This window comes from Gouania willdenowi, chromosome 22 (assembly GCF_900634775.1).
Source record: "Gouania willdenowi chromosome 22, fGouWil2.1, whole genome shotgun sequence".
Lineage (NCBI taxonomy): Eukaryota > Metazoa > Chordata > Actinopteri > Blenniiformes > Gobiesocidae > Gouania > Gouania willdenowi.
The window spans coordinates 30986078-31010992 of NC_041065.1; the positions used below are offsets into that span (position 1 = coordinate 30986078).

The 24915-nt window shown below is 37.5% G+C and overlaps 1 protein-coding gene across 1 annotated transcript in view; it reads right to left on the reverse strand.

The window, feature by feature from the left end:
- Positions 1-24915, reverse strand: part of msrab (methionine sulfoxide reductase Ab) — an 82668-nt gene that overhangs the window by 57463 nt on the left and 290 nt on the right. Inside the window, exon 2 of the mRNA XM_028438674.1 lies at positions 22887-23071. Within this exon, the coding sequence (XP_028294475.1) occupies positions 22887-22989 (103 nt within the window). The 5' untranslated portion in view covers positions 22990-23071. The remainder of the gene's footprint in view (positions 1-22886; positions 23072-24915) is intronic.

A 24915-nucleotide genomic window follows, 5' to 3' on the forward strand; every position in this document is an offset into this window, starting at 1 on the left:
TTTTCTTGACATTTTATTTACAAATGTTATTTATTATGAGTGCTAAATTCTCCAGTGCCTGTATTCACGAAGCTTCTCAGAGTCCCCTCAGAAAGTTCCCAACTTAGCCTAAAAATTCCTAGCAAGGAATCTTTTAAAAGTGATTCAGGAAGTTTCTGAGAGCAACTCCTAGCAAAGAGTTGACAAAAATGTTTATTTTAGTGAGGTGTGGTTGACCCCGTTGCTGGGAATGATGCAGTCTGATAAGAGCTGTGATTGGTTGTTAGAGACAGTTTAAAAAAAGCGCTCTGTGCTCCTAGTAATGAATGGAGAATAAAATAAACTGATCTTACATGGACTGCATTAAAAAATGTGTAATCGTGAAATTAATTTAATTTAGCAAAATTAATTTAATTTGTACACAGCTTAAAACGTTTGAACCTCATTCATATGCTGATTATAATAACAATTTACTTATTGCAGTTAACTGTCCACGTTGGTAATTTTACGTATGTTATATTAATGGTGGAGCAGACACAGCTGTCAGTGATTACTGTGATTGCTGGCCCTGCTAATCAATGTATCGTTCCCTCTGCTGTGGCACAAGATATGAGTGTGAAGTGCTGTTACCTGCTGCAATCAAAGCGAGGGCGGAGACTACAGCGCACAGAGAAGGCAACGAACAAATCACGCAGCAATACAAGGCTGTTATTACGTTACGCTGTGTGAGAAAAGTCAGAATCAGAATAGATTTATTGCCAGTTAGAGTTTAAAACAACACAACTTGGTGGACGGTGTGAAAAACTAAAACAAACCAGAAACACTATAATAATAATAATAAACATAAGCCGGTAGCGTCTTATTAAATCAGTGTCTCTCTGTCTTTCTCTATGTTTCTGTTTGTTTGAGACACTTTAAGGTTTCTTAAAGTCATCCTCACTACTACTACAACCAGTTTTTCACCTTAGGGGCTCTCTTTGGGCCTAAGATACTTTGTGAATTACTTTTATCCTAAGAAGGTAAAATTCTAAGAAAAATCTTAAAATTCGAGGAATTGTAAGATTTTTCTAAGAGTGACATCACCACGAGCTACTTTTAGTGAATACGGGCACAGGTGTTCAAAGGTAACAGTTTTTACTTGTTTCCATGTACCAGTATTCTACAAGCTCTTAAAAAAATAAGATGTGGAATTTGCTGGTTTAAAAACTTCATTTTATTATTGTAGGGACATTTTTTTTTTTAACTTTTTTACACTTAGTTTACTTTTACTCAAGTAAGGGAGCAACTTCAATACTTTTATTTTTGTCATAGTCATTTTTTATTCAAGTATCTATGAGACGTACTTTGCCTGTGGGAGACACTAAAACTGCAACTAGAAATCTTACAGAACGTGTAACTGTGCCCCATCCTGCTTCATTTTAGGAAGGTTCATTTGCTGTGGAATTTTCCAAGGTACTTAAACGACTTCTTTGGGGGTTTTTTTCCGACAGAACGTCTTCTTCACATCCATCTACTGTATCTCTCTTCTTAATGTTTCCGGGTTTTATTCCTGCTGTCGCCGGCACTAATCTAATCTAATCTCACAAAAACTGCAACCCAGACAACTACAGGTGGTATTTCTCGCAAGGCTTGTGACAGCTTTCAGTTTAGAGAGGCAGATTAATGTTTTTATTTATTATATTTTAATTATCATTACATTTTAATACAGGATATTTACAGGAGAATACTAATATGGGTGGATGGTGGGAAAGAGGGGTAAAAATACGGTAGTTTCCTGGCCAAAATGGGAGATTTGACAGATGCAGTATGATGTGAATGAGCCTGTGTGTGTGTGTGTGTGTGCTCAGTGATTGAACATGTGTGTGTGTGAGGATTTGGCGAGGACGCCAGCTTGCAGCTGGTTGATTGTGAGTGAGTGATTGGGGGGGGGATGTGCAGATGTGAGTGCATATCAAAGAGATTATGAAATGACCTGGAATTAAACACCACAGTTGAATTGAACTGACTATGCTATCGTTGCGTGTTAAACTCGCCGCTTGACTGGGACACGGTTTGGAAAAAACTGTGCTGCAGATTCCCTGTTTTCTCACTAACTTTAAAGGGATCCTCCATTGTTTTTACAAATGTGGCTTAAAACCTATTTACTTTTAAAAATGTAGCTACTTTACAGTTTTATAGCCTGTGTTCCTCCATCTTGAAATGATGATGTCACACGGCCCCAGTGCCTGTAAACATCCCATTGTTTTCTACTGGAGTGAAACATTCAGCCTTATTTGTACATCATTTAGCAACTTTTTTAGTCAAAATGACAACTTGTGCTGCTTTTGGTTGTTCTAAATAATCAGAAAAAGTTAAAGATGTCGATGTAATAATGTTTTGTTTACCGAAAGAGGATAAAAACAGTTGTGACCCAAAAAATAATCTATGACCGCAGGTGGCAACAGTTCCAGCTCTGTGGTTTGGTAGTAGACGATGAAGCAGAGAAGAAGAGCTCTCCTAAGGGAACCGTCATTGCCTGATCCTTTCACTGGCCTGATCCTTTCAATGCATGTGAGTAAACCGACTATACGTTTGTTAAATATTTTAGTAGTACACATGTAAATATGTGACTATTTGTTTGTGAAAAAAAACACAAAAAGGAAAAACTGCTTATGGACATGGTTAGCTTAGAGATGATCTCCTGCCAACAACTGCAGAACCTTGCGATGCAAATGTCGGAAACTTCAGCTACGATGTACAGCATTATGCAGGTGTAAAAAAACGTGTGACACCAGTGAACAGCTTGTGAATGAAATCATTCATTTTTGTTCATGCAAATATCAACAACGATTATCTTTGCACCATATGTTGCATTGCGGGGGTATTTGTGCTCCACAGAGTTCTGTCTGAAATGTAATGTAACTTTAGGACATCCTAAATTGATTCCACTAAAATTTGACCAAATAAACTGACATTATCACTCTGAATATCTGTTTGTAAAATGCTAAAGATTGGCCAAAATCTGCCTTTTTTGGCAGCGATTTTGATTTTCAATTTAAGCGGTAAAGGGCTCAAGTTATAGCTTGGTGACATTGATATTCTGACTCAGCATATATACCCAAATTGACCAAATAAGCTTGGTTCTCCACTCTTACCCCCAAACGCTCCTAACATTCACCTTTTTGAGAACTGGGCCTGGTCTATGACACGTGTTTGTTTGATTGTTTACGTCTCTGCGCGAGGCTTCACTGGCAGCGTGTGATTCACAAGCAGTTTTACACCTCGACTCAGTCGCTGCCTCTGATTAACATCAGAGCAGATCACAGGCAAGCAAAGCCAACCACAAAAGTGTTTTGGTGATTCGGTGTAATTATGGCGAAAGTCTCACTTCGCCTAATTAGAATAATAAATCACGCCGCCTTCTTCTTTCCAAAGGGCCCTCCATCGTCTTGCTGCAGCAGGTGGGAATTGTGGGATGGTGTGAAAAAAAACAAAGGGTTTGATTGCTCCTGTGAAGCTACAGCCAGATAAAAGCAAGCCGACGTTCTCCGGGGATTCATATTCAAACGCTCGCCATATCAAATTGATAGAGCGGGCTGGGAAAGGCAAACTGGACAAATGTGGATTGGTATGCTGGCCCATGCTTGACTTCACTTGACATAAATCACTCGACTTGTTGGGAAATGTACATAGTGTGGATAGGATTGGTTAGAATGACGTCAAAGCATGAAAGGAAACGCTTTCAACAGGATGGACCATTATTTAACAAGTGCTAACATTATCTCTTATGTTGAAGTCAGTGATTATGTCTTATCTGGTTTTCCTCAATACTTCTAAAATATGTCAAATAAATTCATTAAAATATCTTAAAGCTGCCGTAGTCAATTATATTTTATCAGATAAAGACAAAAGTCATGTAGATCAATAAATCTAAGACGATTGTTTTGAGACATTTTTGCTTGCAATTTTCTTTTTTTGATCTCCACTTTAAACACTTTGTGACATTGTTAGAAAACTTAGGTACATTGCATTGTGGGATGTGGAGTCCTGTCGACAGATAAGTGTTTTTACTAGCGCTGGGACGTTATCGTGTTAATTGCGATCAATTAATTACAGAAAGAATAATTAAATTGCTTTTTTTTTTTTAGCGCGGAACCTTTTTTAATTGCATTTTGATTTTATTTGTTGTTTTTTCTCTTTTGATGTACAATTTTAAAAAAGACGTCACACAAACTGTTATGTATACACATTATTACATAATTTAGAACAGAAATGCACCAAAACACCATCCGTTTGCTACAAATATGGTGGAAATGTTTGATATTGTTCTAAAACATGTGAGTAAAGCTTTAGTACATGTCATAAAACTAACATATTTCCATTTCAGAAGGTGAAGTAAGTCCCTCTTATTGAGTCATATTACATCAGATGATTTTGAGCAAGAATTGGCATTTCCATCTCTCTGACCACCTGTTTATGGGGAAAAAAAATGCACATAAATAAGTGATATTTTCCCAAAACGTGCATGTGAGGCTTCATAGGGTGTCAGATTACAAATTCTGCTTGATTTTATTTCAAATATATTAGAAATAATACAAATGATAACAATATTACCATTTCAGGAAACTAATTTCATATTTTCCATCCATTTGCATTTATTTCTATATGTTAATGATGTTAACCCTTGAATTATTGTTATGAAAATTGTCAAGTTCACGGTAGTTTTTATAAATCAAAAAACACAATCAGAAAAATATTAACCCAATAAATAATGCGTTGATTTCTAGTATTTTAGTAGAAATATTAAAAAAAAAAACAACTATATAAATATATACTGTATATATATGGAAAGTTAATGTTTTGATACAAAGTTAATGTTTAATATTTTCTAACACTGACAGGTTGTTATTTATGTGGTAAAAAAAAAACAACTAAACACAAAGAAATGACTAATACTTTTGTTCACTGTTACACTGGACACTGATGGGTCGTATATGACCTAAAAGTAGCTGCTGTGAAACCTCTGTTAAAAAAGAGAACACTGGATGCCTCTATACTGGCTAACTATAGACCAATCAGAACCTTCCATTGATGGCTAAGATCATTGAGAAGGTGGTCTTCAACCAACTGAGTCAATTCTTAACATTCAACAAAATATTTGATAAATTTCAGTCAGGTTTTGGTTCTCATCACAGCACTGAACCTGCTCTGATCAAAGTGATCAATGACATAAGGTTGAACACTGATTCAGGAAAAGTATCTGTTCTCATTCTGTTGGATCTAAGTGCTGCATTTGACACTGTAGATCATACAATCTTGTTGCACAGATTGCAAACATGGGTTGGACTAAATGGAAAAGTAATGCAATGGTTTAAGTCATACTTGGAGGAGCGAAGCTATTTTGTAAGCATTGTAAAATTTGAATCTGACAGATTACCAATGTCCTGTGGGGTTCCTCAGGGATCTGTTCTTGGACCTCTTCTGTTTAACCTTTACATGCTTCCTTTAGGACAAATTTTACAGAACTGTAAGGTTGATTATCAGAGATACGCAGACAACACACAACTATATCTATCACTGAACCCAGATGACTATGGTCCCATTGAGGTGTTGTGTGACTGTTTAGAAAAAGTAAACTGCTGGATGAGTGAAAACTTCCTTCAACTAAACCATGACAAGACAGAGGTGATTGTCTTTGGTAACAAGGAAAAGAGGACTGCTGTCAGCAAGTATCCGAGTCTGGATCTTTAGAAGATAAAGACCAAGTCAAAAACCTTGGTGTTCTGATTGACTCAGATCTTACATTCAGCAGTCAGATCAAATCTATCACAAAAACAGCTTCTACCACCTAAAGAACATCTCCAGAGTGAAAGGTTTAATGACAGAAAGATCAGGAGAAACTGGTCCATGCTTTTATCTCCAGCAGACTGGACTATTGTAATGGTCTTCTGACAGGAATCCCCCAAAAGAGCATCAAACATCTAATGCTGGTTCAGAACGCTGCAGCTCAGGTCTGAACCAGAACAAAGACGTCAGAACACATTACTCCAGTTTTAAAGTCTTTACACTGGCTCCCAGTCAGCCTCAGAATAGACTTTAAAGTTCTGCTGCTGGTGTATAAATCTGTGAATGGGTTTGGTCCAGAATACATCAGTGAGATGCTAGTCAGGTATGAACCCAGCAGGTCTCTCAGATCTATGGACACAGGTCAGATAGTGGAGCCCAGAGCTCACAGTAAACATGGTGATGCTGCTTTTAGTTGTTATGCTGCAAAGAAGTGGAACAAACTGCAGCAGAGCTGAAGTCAGCATCACATGTGAACATTTTTAAATCAAAGTTAAAGGCACTTTTTTTCTCTACTGCATATGATTGAGAGGGAGATTTTTAGTCATGTTGTTGATGTAATGATGATTTTACTGATGATTTTAATTGATTTTACTGATGATTTTAAATGTTCTTTTTGATTTTAAACAACTGAATGTTTTATCATGTAAAGCACATTGAGTTGCCTTGAGTATGAAATGCGCTATACAAATAAATTTGCCTTGCCTTGCCTAAAAACTGTATAGTTGAGTTTATTATTGTTGCTTTTATGGCGTGGGAGGAAAAACTCATTTAAGTCTGAAAGCTGATTTACTGCATCCATCGAGGATCTTTGTGAAGAAGTTTTTTGAACAAAAGCTAAAAACTATCACGATTGTGAATTCAGACTTATTAATTGTAGCTAATCTTATAATTAAACGTACTGGTTTCCAAAGGTGAAATTAATGGATTACAAGTACTCACGTTACTGTAATTGAGTTATTTTTATGGGTACATTTTTGTGTATATTTCTAAATCAGTAATTCTACTTATTTTAAAAGAAATAAAGTCATTAGTTACATTTCTACACCCAACTGTTGAGTAAATTATTATTTTTGTTTTAAAATGATTAACGGACATTGTGAAACTACAAACAACAATCAAAAATGCATCACATCATAACCAACCAATCAGATTTAACGTAATGCACCGTGCCAAAACAGCATTGAATTGAATTCATTGGTGTTATTTTATTAAAAATAAATAAATAAATAAAAAAGATTTGTACATTTTGAGGACAAAAAAAATGAGAGGAAAATATCCAAAATGGCAACAAAAAATACACAAAACGTCAAAAAATGCAGAACGGCAAAAAACACAAAATAACAAAAACTTGCAAAATAGGAAAAAATATAAAAACAACAACAACCAAAACGCTTAAAATGACAACAAAAATACATAAAACAACTAAATATAGGACACCTAAAACAAAAAAATTGACTCCAAACACACACAAAATGACATAAAACTCACACAAAAGACAAAAACAGAAAATATATTAAAAAAAAACTGTACTTTGACAAATCTTTTATTCTATTCATATGCCTTTATGGAAAATAAATTATGTTCCAACTGAGCAAGATTTGGTCTCTTCCTTTTTAAGTTTATACATGAGATGTCTTACTGTATGCAAGGGAATCATGGCAACATTTATTAGAAAAAATAAACATAGGGAGGTGAAAGTAACTCATAACTTTTACTTTGAGAACTATTTAATTGATCTATTTTTTTTACTTGTACTTGAGTATTTAATGTATGACTTATTTGTACTCGAGTACACATTCAATAAACAGTAGTTCTACTTGAGTACTAGGATACATCAGTAGTATTTACACCTCTGCTTGTTTCTCATTTACTTCCAGTTTAACATTTCAAGTGATACGTGTCATTTTTCTCATGTTTTTTTTTTCTTCGTTTTGTTAATTTCTTTTAATTTCCAAATCTTGTTGCATTTGATGAATTTACAGTTGAATAATCTGATATTAAAGCATGTAAAACCACACACACACACACTAGAGTGTAATGGGTGATTTATTGGGGATGATGAGTGCTGCTATGTAACAGCACTTCCTCTTCTCTCTCATGCTAATAGCGGCCGGGCTAAGCTACTCTTGCCCTACATACAAACTAAACAGCAGATTAGCGACTGCCCCGATAATCCGCTGCACCCAGGCATGTGCCACCGTCACCCTGCACCAACCAACCAACCAACCACCAGCACCCACTCCTCCCCCTGCAGTCACCATCATCATCATCATCATCATCATCATCACGTCTACATTAGTTAGTCTGGTTTTAGGGGTCGCTCGTTTTGGGTTTTAGGCTTTGATATAAACTAAAGTCTTGTGTCACGTGCGTTTTCGTCTTCCCTAGCAACACCCTGAGATGACCTCGCTGCCTCCGCCCTTTCCTGTTTTTTTTTTTTTTTACAATCTCATGACCACCTGGCATGGGGACGGCTTCCTTCAGTCTCTCAGCCTCACCTAAACCAGCAGGCCTGAGATTAGGGTTAATCTGGACCTTGTGTCATCCTGTATCTATCCACCACCATGTATACCCATTCTTTCCCTCCCCCTGCCTCCCTCCTCCTCCTCTTTACTAAAGAGGCTTTGGTTTCAAATCCTGTATTGTGAACCCCCTCGCTCCCTTCTTTCTGTATACGCGCTGCCAACAGCAACTTTTCCTCTCGCACTACATCCTCAGCCAATCCTCAAACAGATCCTGATGGAACCTGTCCCCGAGCTATGCCTGGTTGGGGATGCAAGATTTTTTTTTATTGTCTCTCCTTTTAGAATAAATTTAGAATCAGGCAAGAGCTGTTAAGTTTTGCATAAGCAGCATCACGCTAAAATTAAACCGTCGCTTGTATTTTTGCGTTTATGTGGCCGTTTTTGGCTGTACACAGAAAGCTTAGGGTGGCGTTTGCATGCCCATACATCTGTGTAATTATGAGAGAGGGGGAACAGGAGTTCATGGGAGTCAAAAGACTTTGTCCTCCACTGTACCAACCCCCCCACCCCTAGTGCGTTTTTCTGATGCTTTCACCCCGAGGACAGAGTCATGGCATGGAATTATGAATTAGACGAAGAGACGCCACAATAGTGCGCAGAGCAAAGACTGCATACAGAAAAGAAGACAAAAGAGGGGAAAGGTACAAAGCACTAAAGCCCCTTTTCTCCACTTTTTTTTGTCTCCAGAAATAAATGGCAAATTCTCCCTTCAGCAAAAGGCTTATGTGTTGCGTAGGAAAAAAAAAAAAAGCATTAGCCATACAAACACTGGTATAGAAGAAGAAGAAGAAGAAGAGGTGGGACAGATGTAGGCCAGTAATAAAGGCTCTTAAAGTAAAGGGACACAGAGACCCTTGAGCATGAGAACCAGCGCACTCCACGACTGAAGGAAAAAAAGCTGAAACAATATTTAAAAAAAAAAAAAAAAAAGTAAAACTGTGAAACTGTAAATATACAGAGTCAGTGGATACGGTTACATTTCATTCTTCAGATTAAATGATTTGGAATTAAAGTTTACATGGAAAACACGTTCATTCAATTCTGCTTTAGGTTGAGATTATACGCAAAGTATTCCCATCTACCGGAACCCCCCCACAACAAAAACCTACTCACACACTCCATGTGTGAGTAATATGTCCATAAATTACCACATTTTTATACGTCCGTCCATCCACTCTTGATTATATCCATATCTTCTAAAGCATTGGTTCCGTAACTTTTAACAGTCTCGTACCCATTCAGACATGTAACCTGATGTACCCACGACTCATCCATACTTAAAAAAACATGATAATTTAGTTTCATATGCAGTGTAGCCCTACAGTGAAATGTGTGCCTGAATATTTCCAATCCTGATGAATAATGAATCATTTGTAAACACAAGAAAACATCATAAACAGTGGTGTGAAAAAGTGTTTGCCTCCTTCCTGATCTCTTCATTTTTTGCATGTTTTCCTCACTTAAATGTTTCAGATCAAACAAATTTAAATATTAGTCAAAGATGACACAAGTAAACTCAAAATGTAGTTTTTAAATGAAGGGTTTTATTAATGAGAAAGAAAAAAAAATTCAAAGCTCCACGGCCCTGTGTGAAGAAGTGTTTGCCCCCTAAACCTACTAACTGGTTGGACCACCCTTAGCAGCTACTACTGCAATCAAGCGTTTGCGATAACTTGCAATGAGTATTTCACAACGCTGTGGAGGAATTTCATCTTCATCTTTGCAGAATTGTTGTAATTCAGCCACATTGGAGGGTTTTCCAGCATGAACCGCCTTTTTAAGGTCACGCCACTGCATCTCAATAGGATGAAGGTCAGGGCTTTGACGAGAACACTCCAGAGTCTTGTTTTTCTTCAGCCATTCAATGGTGGACTTGCTGGTGTGTTTTTGGATCATTGTTCTGCTCTAGAACCCAAGTTAGCTTCAGCTTGAGGTCACAAACAGATGGCCTGACGTTCTCCTTCAGGATTTTTTGGTAGACAGCAGAATTCCTGCTTCCATTTATCACAGCAAGTCTTCCAGGTGCTGAAGCAGCAAAACAGCCCCAGACCATCACACTATCCATCACACCACCACCATTTTTACTGTTGGTACAATCTTCTTTTTCTGAAATGTGGTGTTACTTTTATGATGTAATGGGACACAGACCTTCCAAAAGGTTCAACTTTTGTCCCGCCAGTCTATAGAATATTTTCCCAAAAGTCTTGGGGATCATCAAGATGTTTTCAGGCAAAATGAGACGAGCCTTAATGTTGTTTTTGGTCTTAGAACACTGCCATGGAGGCCATGTTTGTCCAGTCTCTTTCTTATGGTGAGGCATGAACAAGTGATGCCTGCAGTTCTGTAGATGTTGTTGTGGGGTCTACTGTCACCTCTTGGATGAGTCATCGCTGCACTCTTGGAGTAATTTTGAATGGCCGGCCACTCCTGGGAAAGTTCACCACTGTTCTGCGTCTTCACCATTTGTGGATAATGGTTCCCACTGTGGTTCACTGGAGTCCCAAAGCTTCAGAAATGGCTTCAGAACCATTTCCAGACTCACAGGTTTAATTTGCTTTTTTCTCACTTGTTTCTGAATGTCTTTGGATCTCGGCATGATGTCTACAGCTTATGAGGATCTTTTGGTCTACTTCACTTTGTCAGGTACTGTAGGTCCTATTATAGTGCTTTCTAGATGGAGAACAGGTGTGCAGTACCCAGGCCTGGGTGTGGCTGCAGAAACTGACCTCAGGTGTGATCAACCACAGTTATGTTCTAACAGGAGCTAGGGGGCAAACACTTCTTCACACAGGGCCGTGTAGCTTTGGATTTGTTTCTTCCTCATTAATAAAACCCTTCATTTAAATACAGCATTTTGTGTTTACTTGTGTTATCTTTGACTAATATTTAAATTTGTCTGATCTGAAACATTTAAGTGTGGAAAACATGCAAAAAAATTGAGAGATCAGGAAGGAGGCAAACACTTTTTTTTACACCTCTGTATATATAAATATATATAGATTTTAAATGTTTTTCTACTGATTTTAATGTTCTTATTGATTTTTAAGCTGTTAAATGTAAAGTACATTGAATTGAATTATCACTTCATTTATTTAAATTTTTTTTAGTGAGAAACAATCTTATTTTGGAAAAAGAAACCTACCAAACACATGTTGATTGAACATATATCAGTACTACAACATGTCCATCACACTACAACTGTAATGAGAAGTTAAGGTTGAGAGGATGAACACAACTTTTCAGAGAGTCTGAGTCTTAAATCATTCTCCTTGTAAAGTCTTGTTCTATATTTCGGGTTCATGTTTCAAGCTGAAAATCCACTTTCACACAAGTACATAGTAGCAAAGGGCATAAAAGTCTTGACAACACGTTTGACTAATGCAAACCAATGTAGCTCTTGTCATTTTTGCGCTTTTTTAATCGTTTCTCGTCACCACCATTCTAACAGAGGCCAATGTGTCATTTGTGGCAATGCATGGAGGCTCCTGACTGCTGCTTTATTTTCTAGTTTCACGCTGTTTTTCATTTTTATTTACGTTTCCCCTAAGACAACCGTGGTTCTAAAGCTTTTTATTAAAGGGTAAGTAAACCCCTGCCTTCTGCTGAACCTCCGCACCCACACACGTTTATAGAAAAGGTGGGGCCAACAGTTAAAATGATGATGCAGGGTCTTCAACCAATAGCAAAATTCAGTTGTAATTGCGCCGTTCAACCTTTAGTGGCCAGTATACCGGACATTTTACAGCTAAATACGCAAAATTAAAATACTTAAATGTGAAGAGTGGGACTAGGATCAATCAACAGCACCACTTTCAGTGAATGCACGTAGACGACGTCACTTCCTTCACTCGCAATCTCTACGACAGAATATAAACCAACCGTACATTAACATTTGTTAAACATTTTCATTCTACATATGTAAATATGTGACTGTTTTTAGTTTAGTGTATATGTACATATTCTAATTTTTTTATTGGACAATGTCCTTTCTTCCCTCTTTCTCTCTGTACTGTGTACAGGCCCACGTTTGTTTATATATCTTCTATTTTTTATTATGCTGTTTTTCTTTTCTTCTTCTATTTATCTGCTGCTGGAACTGTGCAAGAATTGCCCTTGTGTAATGAATAGAGGTTATCTTTGCTTATGTTTTTTGTGGTGTTTTTCAATTGTTAATAAAAAAAAATTATATGAAAAAAGACAAAGAAAAAAAACCACCGCAAGACAATATATACAAAAACAAGTTAAAACACAATATACAATATTGATGATCAAAAACCAAACAGAAAATAAATCGGAATTCACTCAAAACATACATTTCTAATTTTTTAAATTGCAGGGTTTCAACAAAAACACACAAAATGAGAAGAAAATACAACAAGTGAAAACACAACGTTAAAGGGAAATCAAAGAAAAACTAACTTGAATCATGACTGACGATAAAGATGACATTTAAATATAATCTGTTTTAAAACAAACAAATAAATAAAAGCATCTCATACAAACTGGGTTATAAATACTGCAGACTGGAATAAATTAGCCACGCTTATTATATAGAATCACAACTGTTCTTTCTGCTTAACTAGGCTGCGAAATGGATTTACCTTATTCTCCCGCTTTATTACAATCACAAAGACATTCTGTACATTTAAAACCTGTCGTGTGTGTTCGTGCTCATCAGAAAGTACTCAAAGTGTACGCATTTTAAATCACAAATCAAAAAAAAAAGTTCATCCGTCGCACACACACACACACACGTTTAATTTCACTCAGACAAAAAATAAATAAATAATATCAAACGCTGATGTGCCTCAGTCTATTTTTTTTTTGTCTCATTTTTTTTAAGCTTTTGAATTAATTCAACGGAACATTTTGTCCAAAAATGATATACAGTATGTTGTGTTTTTGTTGCTACTGTACGCCCCAAAGCAAATCACTCATGTTCAAACAATGACATGTGAACATGAGAGAAATGGTGCAAAATGGGAAGTAGGTCACGTTGCAATCTATTTGACAAAAAAAGGGGGGGTGGGGGTGGGGAACTGGGACAAGGCTGTATGAAGGCAGTGTGTGTGTGTGTGTGTGTGTGTGTGTGTGTGTGTGTGTGTCTTCTTGCAGATGATGTTAAAACAGGCATTTACTACAAACCAACACATGAACCCACTCATCATGCTTTTTGGCCCCCCAGCAGTGATATTGAAAGTGATATTAGAGCCACTCGACCATATCAGCACATCTGACACACGTAGCGTCAGCAGCATTGATCAGCTGTCGATGAGCTTCACCCCCCCCCCCCCCCCAACCCACCACCCCACCCCTGACATGATGCATGCATGCACATAGAGCTGAGCTGCATGTATCGCTGCAGATATTTACAGAATAGATGCAAAAAAAATAAATAACGTAAATAAATGCATTCATTTCTCTGGCTCTGCTAAGCTTCACGGCTTCATCCTTTATCCCGTTTAAATCCCGTCGTAAACCCAACGTCTCATCGCCACGTTTTACATGTGAACGAAAGGAAGGCCGGATGAAAATACTGATGTTCTCTTTTTCTGTTTCATATTTCTTTGTTTTCATCACATGTTTATGTGGATTTGTTTTGTTTTTTTCTATTTTCTTCAAAATTTTACATTTTTATAGCACATTGAGATTACTATTGTTGTCATTTGTGCTATATACATAAAGTGGAATTGAATTTGCTGTAGTTTTAACTTGTAAAGTGTCTGAGTTTCTTGAAAAGCACTTTTAAAATAAAATGTATTATCATCATTATAAATAAATGCATCTGATGAAAGCTGTAATATCTGTAATAAGTTATTAATTTCTGTCATTTCATTTTATTTTATTTTATTTTTTTGGTTGTTGCAAGAAATAAAAAAAGTGCATGGCCAAAAAAAAAAAAAAAAAAAAAAAAAAAAAAAAAAATCAAAAAAGGCCACAGAGAAGAAAAATTATATACTTTTTTTTAAAATCAAATATAAAATGTATTTCTGTTGCCAATAAATATTACATGTGATGATCCAATTAGAAAATAAGCGAAATAAAAAAAATGGATTTGCAGCCACAGGATGAATGAAAACATCAAAGTCGCTGCAGTTTCACTCACGTCTGACAAAAAAAAAAAAAAACCTTGTTCCGTACGGCAGCGTAAAGACATCCACAAGTCAACAATTAAAAAAGAAAAAATGTGAAATTTAGGAAATATTTAGAAATATATAGAGTGAAATCATCAAATGCGTGTATTTCCTGTGTGGGATTATTAAACATGTGTGTGAAGCATTAGTGTAGGGCCCTTGCCTGCACATTATAAGACTGTAGAACATGCTTACTAAACAACCCAGACAATCTGCACTGAAGATCTGCAAAGCCACATTAACACATGAGGGAAGCTCTGGAGCACCAGTCGATTCTAATGACTCCATAATCCGACCCAAATGCTGCCGCTTTGCTAATCTCTCCATCAGATTACCAAAGTAGGGACGAGCGCTGCCTATCTCGGCGTCTTCCTGTCCGTCTGGGTCTCTGTGTCTGGAATCACTCGCTTCTTTTTCGTCATGTTCCGCAGGATGAGGAAAAAACAGCAGAATTATTTGCGGTTGCAGGCCTACGCGCTCCATCCTCGCATGTACAGGCTTTTAAAATGGAGGGCGAGGTGATGAAACATCAAAGTGCATAATCACGTCTGAGTGTGAATGCATAAGAGCACGGCTGCCAAAAACATACATATACATGAACGCCCAAAAAAAAATAAGAGAAAAGAAGAGAAAAGGCGAAATATTTGGGAAATTTACTGTCGGAGAGATTTAACGTGCACAAAAAGCAAAAAGAGGGAACTACGGTTTTTGTCAAACTGCAAAAACACAAAATGAGAGAAAAATACAATACTGGAAACCAAAACGATACAAAATGAGGGAAATATACAATAACTAAAAGCAAAAAGAGGAAAAAGTACAACAAACCAAAAAGATACAAAACGACTACAAAAACGCACAAAATTAGGGAAAAATACAATAACTGAAACCAAAAAATACAAAACGACTACAAAAATGCACAAAGAAAAAAATACAATAATTCAAACCAAAATTAGGGAAAAATACAATAACTGAAAACAAAAAAAGAGAAAAATACAGTAACTGAAACAAAAAAGATATAAAACAACTACAAAAACACAAAATAAGAGAAAAATACAATAACTGAAACCAAAAAGATATAAAACGACAATAAATACACACAAAATGAGAGTAAAATGTAGTCGTTGCACATCAAAGCATCTAAACTAATGTCACTAATGCTGTTGTTGTCACACATCCACCATGTCTGATCCCACATATTAACCATAAAAACACTAAAAGGTGTTTGGTGCCTGCGAGGCCCAACACGATGTCACTTTGATTCGACACAAATCACTCGGGTCACACGGCGTCTTCATCTGTGTGTGTGTGTGTGTGTGTGTGTGTGTGTGTGTGTGTTGGTTCTTCTACCCTGGTGGGGTCCACCTCCTGAAATATCACTCACACCATTCAGGTTTGAACTTTTTCAGTGAGTGTTAGATGTTTCAAGTGATGTGTGTGTTCCCTTAAATTTTTCATGATTTTAGAAGTTAAAATCAGATCTGTATGACCTTCAGAAAGGGTGGATCCCATAAGACACCATTCTGTCATTGGTCCTCACGGTGTGATAAAAACGGGTGTGTGTGTGTGTGTGTGTGTGCGTGCGTGCGTGCGTGGAGGATGCTCGGAGTGACTCGTGTCTGCATCTCATTCACTGCAGCTCAAACTACGTCTGACAAACTGCGAAAACTTTTGACATGGAGCTTCTCACGCAGTAACACTTGACACGACTGACACCAAAGACGATTCACAAACGTGGAATATCGTCGTAATATCGCTCAAAAAATAAATATGGTAACTCCATGCTATTTCATCACATTTTCAGGACATCCCATGATGCACTTTGGTCTCCAAAAAATTATGAAATTGTTACCAATTGTTCTGTGATTATTCAATAGACACACTGTTGATTTTTATTTTGATCAGATGAAAACTTTTTAAGATATGGACAATTTAGTGAGGGGGGGGGCTGTTTGTTTTCATGCGTTCTTATTTTTATTCCATTTTCAGCTTCTAATATCTCAGGAACTACATCACATAGGAAACTTAAATGTGGTATATAAATACAGCTCCACCTACTCTCAGAATATAGAAAAATATCTGCTATACATTCTATCTGGTGGACATGACAGATCCTTAAAATTGGAAAAAAGTTTGTCTGTGTCGATGTTTGGGCCTTCAGTAAACAACTTAGCATATGCCTCAGCTCCTGTAATTAGATCAGCTTAGAGCTATGAACATAGACTGTTCACATCACTAATGATTAGTCACATATATGCATTGGTTCTTGGGTGACACGCTCTTAAAATCCCAAAAAATACTATTTCTACTATTTTCATTGGGTCATAACTGCATGTGATTCTGTTTAAATTTATAGTAGAAAGTCTTTCGTGGGATAAAAAACATTTTTTCTTTATGCGACTTCATTTTTATTTTGGACCCAACTTTGGGGGTTATTTCCACCAATCGCCCTTTACATGAGACCATTGTATCTTATAATTATTTGTTGTTAGTTTTTCACTCGTAACATAAAATATATAAAAATATCTATTTAATATATATCAATTCTCATGTTTTTCAAAGCATATGGTAGTTTTTTTTAAAGGAAAATACACCCTAATAAAAGAGAATATGTAAAACATGAGATTTTTTAAATGACATGGAATGACCCATGAACAAATATTACATAATATCTATTTTTTTACATGTTTATTCCAAAAATTAATTTACATCTCATGTCCAAACATGATCCGAACTTCCATATTCACTTGAAACTGCATCATTGCAGATTAAACAAAGATAAATGCATAATCACGCCTGAATTTGAAATAAGAGCATGTCTGTGGAAAACACACCGCTATATGAACGCCAAAAAAAGAAAAAGTGAGATCATTAAAAATATATATTTTAAAGGAATTGAACAGGCAGAAAAGTCAAAAAAGGGAAACATTTTGTGTCAAAATACAAAACATAAAAAATTACAGAAAAATATAATAACTGAAAATAGATGCAAAACGACCATAAAAAGCACAAAAAATAAAAAAATAAAAAATAAACGGAAAGACCCATAAACAAATATTTTCTATTTCATTTTTTTCCACAATTTTTCTAAACATGATCTGAAGTTCCATGTTCACTTAAACAAACATAAGCAAATGATCATAAAGATGGACATCATTGCAGCTAATGTGATTTACCCGCAGCTCACTGGCTGGCGTTACACGTTTCTTCTCATAAAATGGCTGCACATTTTAAAATGCAAATCCTTTGAATATAAAAAGATACAATTGAGGGATAAAAATTGTTTCAAAATATAAATCAACAATAAAAACAACTTTGTTTGAAAATGTGCGAGTGTTTGGATGCGTCGAGCAGCTGAGTGAGGGATGAGAGGAAATGCATAAAGGGCGAACGAGAGGGTGTCACCGTGTCTGTCTGTTCGTTCCTCTCCATCAGCTGATGGCCGTGGATGATGGGGGGGGGGGGGTTGGCAGGGGTCAAGGGTCAAAACTTTGCATTGTCAGCCGACCCCTACGCTCCCATGGGGTCCCCGCCCTCCCTCCCTCCCTCCCCCGCTGCCTCCTGCACGTTTATATACAGTTATCAACGCCGTGTGAGGATGCCGAGGTCAGGTTGGATGCGTTGGATGCTGCTGCGCTTGATGTAGAATCATCGTGTTGTGTGTTTAATGGTGAACATTTCAACAAATCTCTGAATGCATCACTTTATTTCAACGTGTGTGTGGATGCAGGACAAGATGAAGATGAGCCCCCCCCCCCCTCCTCCCCAGTATTAGGCCTACCCCCCCTTCCCTCCCCTACCATTCCCACCCCCACACACCTCCCCCATTTTGCCTGTGTAATCCCTGCCAGCTGGCCCTGTTGGCTAATCCCTGTGCACTGATCAGCTGGGCCACGCATCCAGTACGGGACGGGGACGGGGACAGGGGCAGATAGGGGCGGGATGCTCCGTGTGCGTATGCATGTGTGTGTGTGGGGGGGGGGGGGGGGGGCGTCGACCAGAAAGCATAAATTGCAGCCCGTGCCGTTGCCGCGGCGCAGTGTGTCTGTGTGTGAGCCAGTTGTCTGTTCTCCTCCTCGTCCATCCCTTATTTCCTCTCCTTGTCCTCCTCTTTCTCCCTTGGATCCTTATACATATATACCAACCTGGCTTATATATGTATGTTCTACATTTGGGGCTTTTTTTTTTGTCCTGATCCGATTCTGATGGATTTTTTCTGACTGAGTAGAATATAGATTTTTTTTTTTTTTTTTTTTTGTGCATGCGTGACACCTGCCTGCCTGCCTCCTGTCCCCATCAGCACCCCCCCAACCCCGCGTTGTCCACCACCTTTGTGTGTGCCTGCTGCCCCCCCCCCCCATCCCTGCTCTTCCCAAACCTACAAGGACCTTCTTCACAGGATGGAGCTGCGCAGTGTCATCTATCTACGTACAACTAATACGGCAACAACAATAACAAAAAAATCGGGACCGCGAGGACCTGCCGGAGGAACTACTGGGCTGACGTTTCGGTGATTTTTCAGGCATCGTCTTTAGAAAAGGAGGGATTCGTTTGATCTGAGATGTAACCTTGTTCTGTTTGTACTACGATAGACAAAAAAAGGTGGTTAAGAGTTAACAGAAAGATGGATTTCAGGTGTATCTCATTGTCTGCATCAGATTTAATCCTTTGTGTAAAAATGGTGCTAAATAATAGGGGATGTTGTTATTTCGATCCGCATGTCCAGGATGTACATGACCATAGTTACATGTGCAGACAGTAGAGAAGAGATGGAGAGCAGGAGGGAGGGAGGGAGGGAAGGAGGGAAGATAACGACACAGCTTTACCAACTGTAATGAAGGAGGTTCGCTCTGGTTAAGCCACACCATGCTAATAATCAGGCTAATAACCAGGATCGTTGCGTCGGAGTGTAGTCGTCGTCCTTTGTTTTTGCTCTGCAGGAATGGTAGCCATTAGGTAGCGGTGATGCTCTTCTCTTTATGCGCTGCAACAAAAGGTAGCTGCTCTACTCTGCAAACGTGTTGCCGTCTGTATGTGTGTGTGAACAAAATACCTGCTTTGATGTTTTTCTCTGTTGCCTTTGATCATCAATCGTCGATAAACGCATGCATGTAAATCAAATCGGCAGAAATCCAATGTCATCCCACTTGTGTAAAATTCATGTTTCGGTGAATTTTGGTTGTTTTCTTTGGGGAAATGTGTGAGAATGTGTGTCTGCAGGGATTAGCGCGCGATGTACTTTGATGTGTGCAGTGAAAAGCACTGCATAGCAACGGTCCAGGGATGGAGAACGCAGGTGAGGACATGAAGACGGAGAAAAGTCGACAAGGAAGGAGAGAGAGAGAGAGAGAGAGAGAGTAGAAAATGATGGTTTTGTAGAGAACTTTTAGGAAATAAATGGCAATAAAATGATAAGAAGTGTCGCTGAACTCTGGGTAAAGTCAGTGACGCTTTTGGAAGTTTGGCTTTGAGCTCTTTGTGTTCACAGTGGACCTTGATTTAATTTCAATACAATTAAGGCACGCGGTGAATGCCAAGAGAGAAGCCACTATAGTCTACGCTCACCTGAAACCGCAACCCAATGAGATTAACAGGAAAGTTCAGATCAGAGGTCGTTGGAGCTCACGCGTTCAAACACTGAGGACATTAAAGACACAATAATGTCCCGTGTTGGTTAAATAACTGGTGTCTGTGATGTTTGAAGAGGTGGAGCCAAGGGCAGCCCGTCAGTGGCCAAATGGACAGAGGGATCACACTGGGGGATTTGCCTTGTGTTGACAGAGCCATGTACTTCAAAAAACAAAAAAGTCCAGTTTGTACACGAGTGTGCAGCAGAAACACTCAATAATGTCAAAAACTGAGCCTCCTGATTGGTTCCCATCATTTATTGTGTTACTTTGATCTGATTTCAGGCTGAAAACATTCTGTATTCATGTGAAATGAAGTTTCCTATGTATGTTTGTCTGGATTCTGCACAAAAATCCTCAATAAAGTCTAATTAAATATCTAAAAAACAAATAAAGGAAAATTATGGACTACATTTCTATGTGTATTTTTAAAATGTGATTTAAATAATGAGCTTCAGAGCCCTGTAATCAAACGCCTGTGGCTGCAGAGATGTGAGGTGATCTAAATCTATGGTGATGATGGAGGCGGAAAATACCACAAAAAAAAGACATTTTTCCTTCAATTTCTTTAGTTTCACATTCATCGCACTAGAAATTTGTCAAAATAAGACTTGAATGCATCATTTTACGACTTAAGTGAAGTCAATTAAAGTAGTGTAAATGTGGAGCAGTCATCTGATCTGCATCGTGAAGGACATTTTATTATTGTCCATGGTTTCCATACGAGGTGCAGGGGGCGATTGTGGCCCATACGTTAAACCACAGAGGTCATCAACTGTTCCCTCTGCACATTATGCATTAAACTCCAAACTGTGCGTATCAATGAGAGGCCACAGACCCCCTGCTGATGGAGAGCAGGTGACTGCTCCCCTCATCATTTACCATGACACAGCTTTACCCCCCAAACACACAACACACACGTATGTTTTAAAACACACAAATATCTCAAATAAATGTAAGACCAATATCAGAGACAATAATGTCAGCATTTAAAATTATGACCAATGAAGCAGCAGGAAAAATAAGGGTTTGTGTGTTTTTGTGGTTGTTTTGTATGTTTTCCCTTTAATTTTTGTATGTCGTCTTGTGTGTTTTTGAAGTCATTTTGTATATTTTTAATGTAGTTTTTTATATTTTCCTGTAATGCATGTTTTGTGAAGAAATTTTGTATATTTTTTTGTACTTTTGTATGTTATTGGTGTCATTTTGTGAATTTTTGGATTTATCTAGTGTGTTTTTATTTAAATGTTGTACATTTCTTTGTCAATTTATGTATTGGAGTCATTTTGTGCATTTTTTATTTCATTTGGTGTATTTCTCAGATTTATTTATTATTTGAGACATTTTGTGTAATTTTTTTTGTACTTTTGTGTGTTATTGGTGTAAATTTGTGAATTTTCTTGTGTGTTTTTGGATTTATTTTTTGTGTTTTTAATGTAATTTTGTGCATTTAATTGTCATTTTATGTATTAATCTAATCATTTTGTGCATTTCTAATTTCATTTTGTATATTTCTGTTATTCTGTGTGTTTTTGGATTTCTTTTGTGTGCAGGTGTTTTTGTTATAATTTTGTGCATTTGTGTCTTTTTAGATTTATTTTGTGTGCTTTTGTTGTCATTTTGTGTCATTCTATGTTTTGTTTGAACAGGCCAACATTTTCCTAAATCTGCTCTAGTAAATAAAACCTTTGTTGTGTCGCACACATCCGGAATGTTCGTCATATTTTCAAAAACACATAAAATGTGAAAATAGTTGATTTAAACGCTGTTAAACCAGCACTTCAAACCAATTTCTTTTCTTTGGCGTTTGCACTGAGTGTGTTTCAGCGCTGCCTCTATTATGTTGCGTTAGCCATAAGAAAGGTTTTGTGAAAGAAGAAGCTAATTTAGTCCTGTAAATGGAGGTCGGGCTGGCGACGGTGAAGCGTCACTAATGGAAGAAAGCGACGGATGCCTTATGATAATGAGGGAAACATAAAGCACAAGCATGACCTTCCAACGCACCAACAACACTTTCTACTCATTATAAAGGTGGAAGAGGAAAATATAAAACAGAATCTGAATTTTACATCAAATCTAGGGTAAATCGTTCTGATATTAATCATGTGGGTTTTTTTAATGTATAAAATACAGCTCACAGTTTTCAGAGGTGAAAGTAATGGATTATAAATACTCACGTTACTGTAATTGAGTTGCTTTTATGGATTTCTAAGTCAGTAATCAGTTTACTGAAGTATGTTTTAAAAGTAGTAAAGTAATTCATTACATTTCTACACCCTACAAATTACTATTTGTTTTGTTTTAAAATGATCAACGGACATTGTGAAACTACAAAATAAATAAAATAACCAGACAACAATCAAACGCATCACATCAAAGCCGAACAAAAGAGCTAAAGTCATTTGTTACACTTCTACACACAACCGTTACTAATTATTAATTCATTTCTATTTCAAGGCACATTGAACATAATCCATTTCTGATCAATTTATTGGTCTTATTTTATAAATAATTCATACATTGACAAACCTTTTATTTTATATCAATGCCTTTGTGGAAAATAAATAAAGATTTGATCTTCTTTTCAAGACTATGCATGAGATGTTTACTGTATGCAAGGGAACAACTTTTTACTTGTACTTGAGTATTTTATGTATGACTTATTGTACTTTGGGTTCAATTTCAATCAAATAACAGAACTAACTATTATTTAGAGATGAACTGTTCTATCTGAGGCTGATGATAAACCTTCAGCGTCTCTAATGAACTCAGTGGTTGTTGTTGTTGTTTGTTCTCACCCTGCAGCAGATGAACTTTATGTGGTTTCTCTGTGTTCATCCTCCCTCCATCACTTTCTCCCTCCCGTCGCCTCTCGTCTGCTATAAAGCCTCTCATTTGCATCCCAGGAGGAGCCAAACCGACGTCCCCTGAGACGCTCTGATAAGGGTCACAGGAGAGTCCCCCTCAGACACGACACGTGCCACTGTTGACACACACACACACACACTTCAAAAAGCTGCAAGGCCTTCACCTCTTTTGTGCCTTTAGTTTTGCAATTATAACAAACATAACTATATAATTCCTTTTTATTCCCTATAAACTAGAGCTATATACTGTATATATATATATATATATATATATATTATACTAATTATTCTGATACACATTACAATGAGAGAACACAAGGAGAAGTCGTTACTGTGCTTTGTGGGTGTTAATTTAGTTTTAAATAAATAAAAGCCCAGTTGTGTGTAGAACTCTCGATATGACAATATACAGTACATCTTGATATTTTCAACTTCATCAAGTCTTACCAGAAAAACAATACTGGGTTAAATTTGCTGATGCAAAAAGCCACATAGAACATTTTTTTCTCCTATTCTTCTCCTAGTTCTGTGGAGTGGCTTTTTAAGTGGAAGGTCTGGGTTAGAATGCACTCAGTGATCATCTAACTGTGATTATAATGGTTTTCTGTTACAACCTAAAAACAGTATTTTTATAGAAAATAAGCCATAAAACAAAAATATATCATTAGAGGCAATATTGTAATTTTCTATATCACCAAAACTCTCAATATATTGTTGAGGCCTGGTTGTTTACAAATTGTGCAAGAAAGTTTGCTAATCACCGGAGCTCTAGCACCACAATTCTAAACATGTAGCAGCTAGTGATGTAGCAACTAGCACCTCAATGCTAAACATGTAGCAACTAGTGATGTAGCAACTAGCACCTCAATGCTAAACATGTAGCAGCCAGCACGTCAATGCTAAACATGTAGCCTCTAGCATCTCAATGCTAAATATGTAGCAGCTAGCATCTCAATGCTAAATATGTATCAGCTAGCACCTCAACGTGAAACATGTATCAGCTAGAACCTCACTGCTAAACATGTAGCAGCTAACACCTCAATGCTAAACATGTAGCAGCTAACACCTCAATGCTAAACATGTAGCAGCTGGCACCTCAATGCTGAACATGTAACAGCAAGCACCTCAATGCTAAACATGGAACAGCTAGCACCTCAATGCTAAACATGTAGCAGCTAGCACCTCAATGCTAAACATTTAGCAGCTAGCACCTCAATGCTAAACATGTAGCAGCTAGCACCTCAATGCTAAACATGTAGCAGCTAGCACCTCAATGCTAAACATGTAGCAGCTAGCACCTCAATGCTAAACATTTAGCAGCTAGCACCTCAATGCTAAACATGTAGCAGCTAGCACCTCAATGCTAAACATGTAGCAGCTAGCACCTCAATGCTAAACATGTAGCAGCTGGCACCTCAATGCTAAACATGTAGCAGCTGGCACCTCAATGCTAAACATGTAGCAGCTGGCACCTCAATGCTAAACATGTAGCAGCTAGCACCTCAGTGCTAAACATGTAGCAGCTAGCACCTCAATGCTAAACATGTAGCAGCTAGCACCTCAGTGCTAAACATGTAGCAGCTAGCACCTCAGTGCTAAACGTGTAGCAGCTAGCACCTCAATGCTAAACATGTAGCAGCTAGCACCTCAGTGCTAAACATGTAGCAGCTAGCACCTCAATGCTAAACATGTAGCAGCTAGCAGGAACAACGGTCCTAGTGGAGCAAACAGTGTCTCAGTGACAGGGTTCAGAGCCAAAATAAATAAGTCCATCAGTGAAAAATGAACAAAGTCAGTGATAAATTATTGTAGAAAAACTATTTCAGACTAAAATCATCAGCTTCATCAGTTTATTTTATTTATGTCACAGATATTTTAACTATTTTACAATGTTCAGTTTCCACTTCTCTGGAATGTTCTGTACTAAGTGCTGGTTACACAAAAACATTGTTTTAGAAAG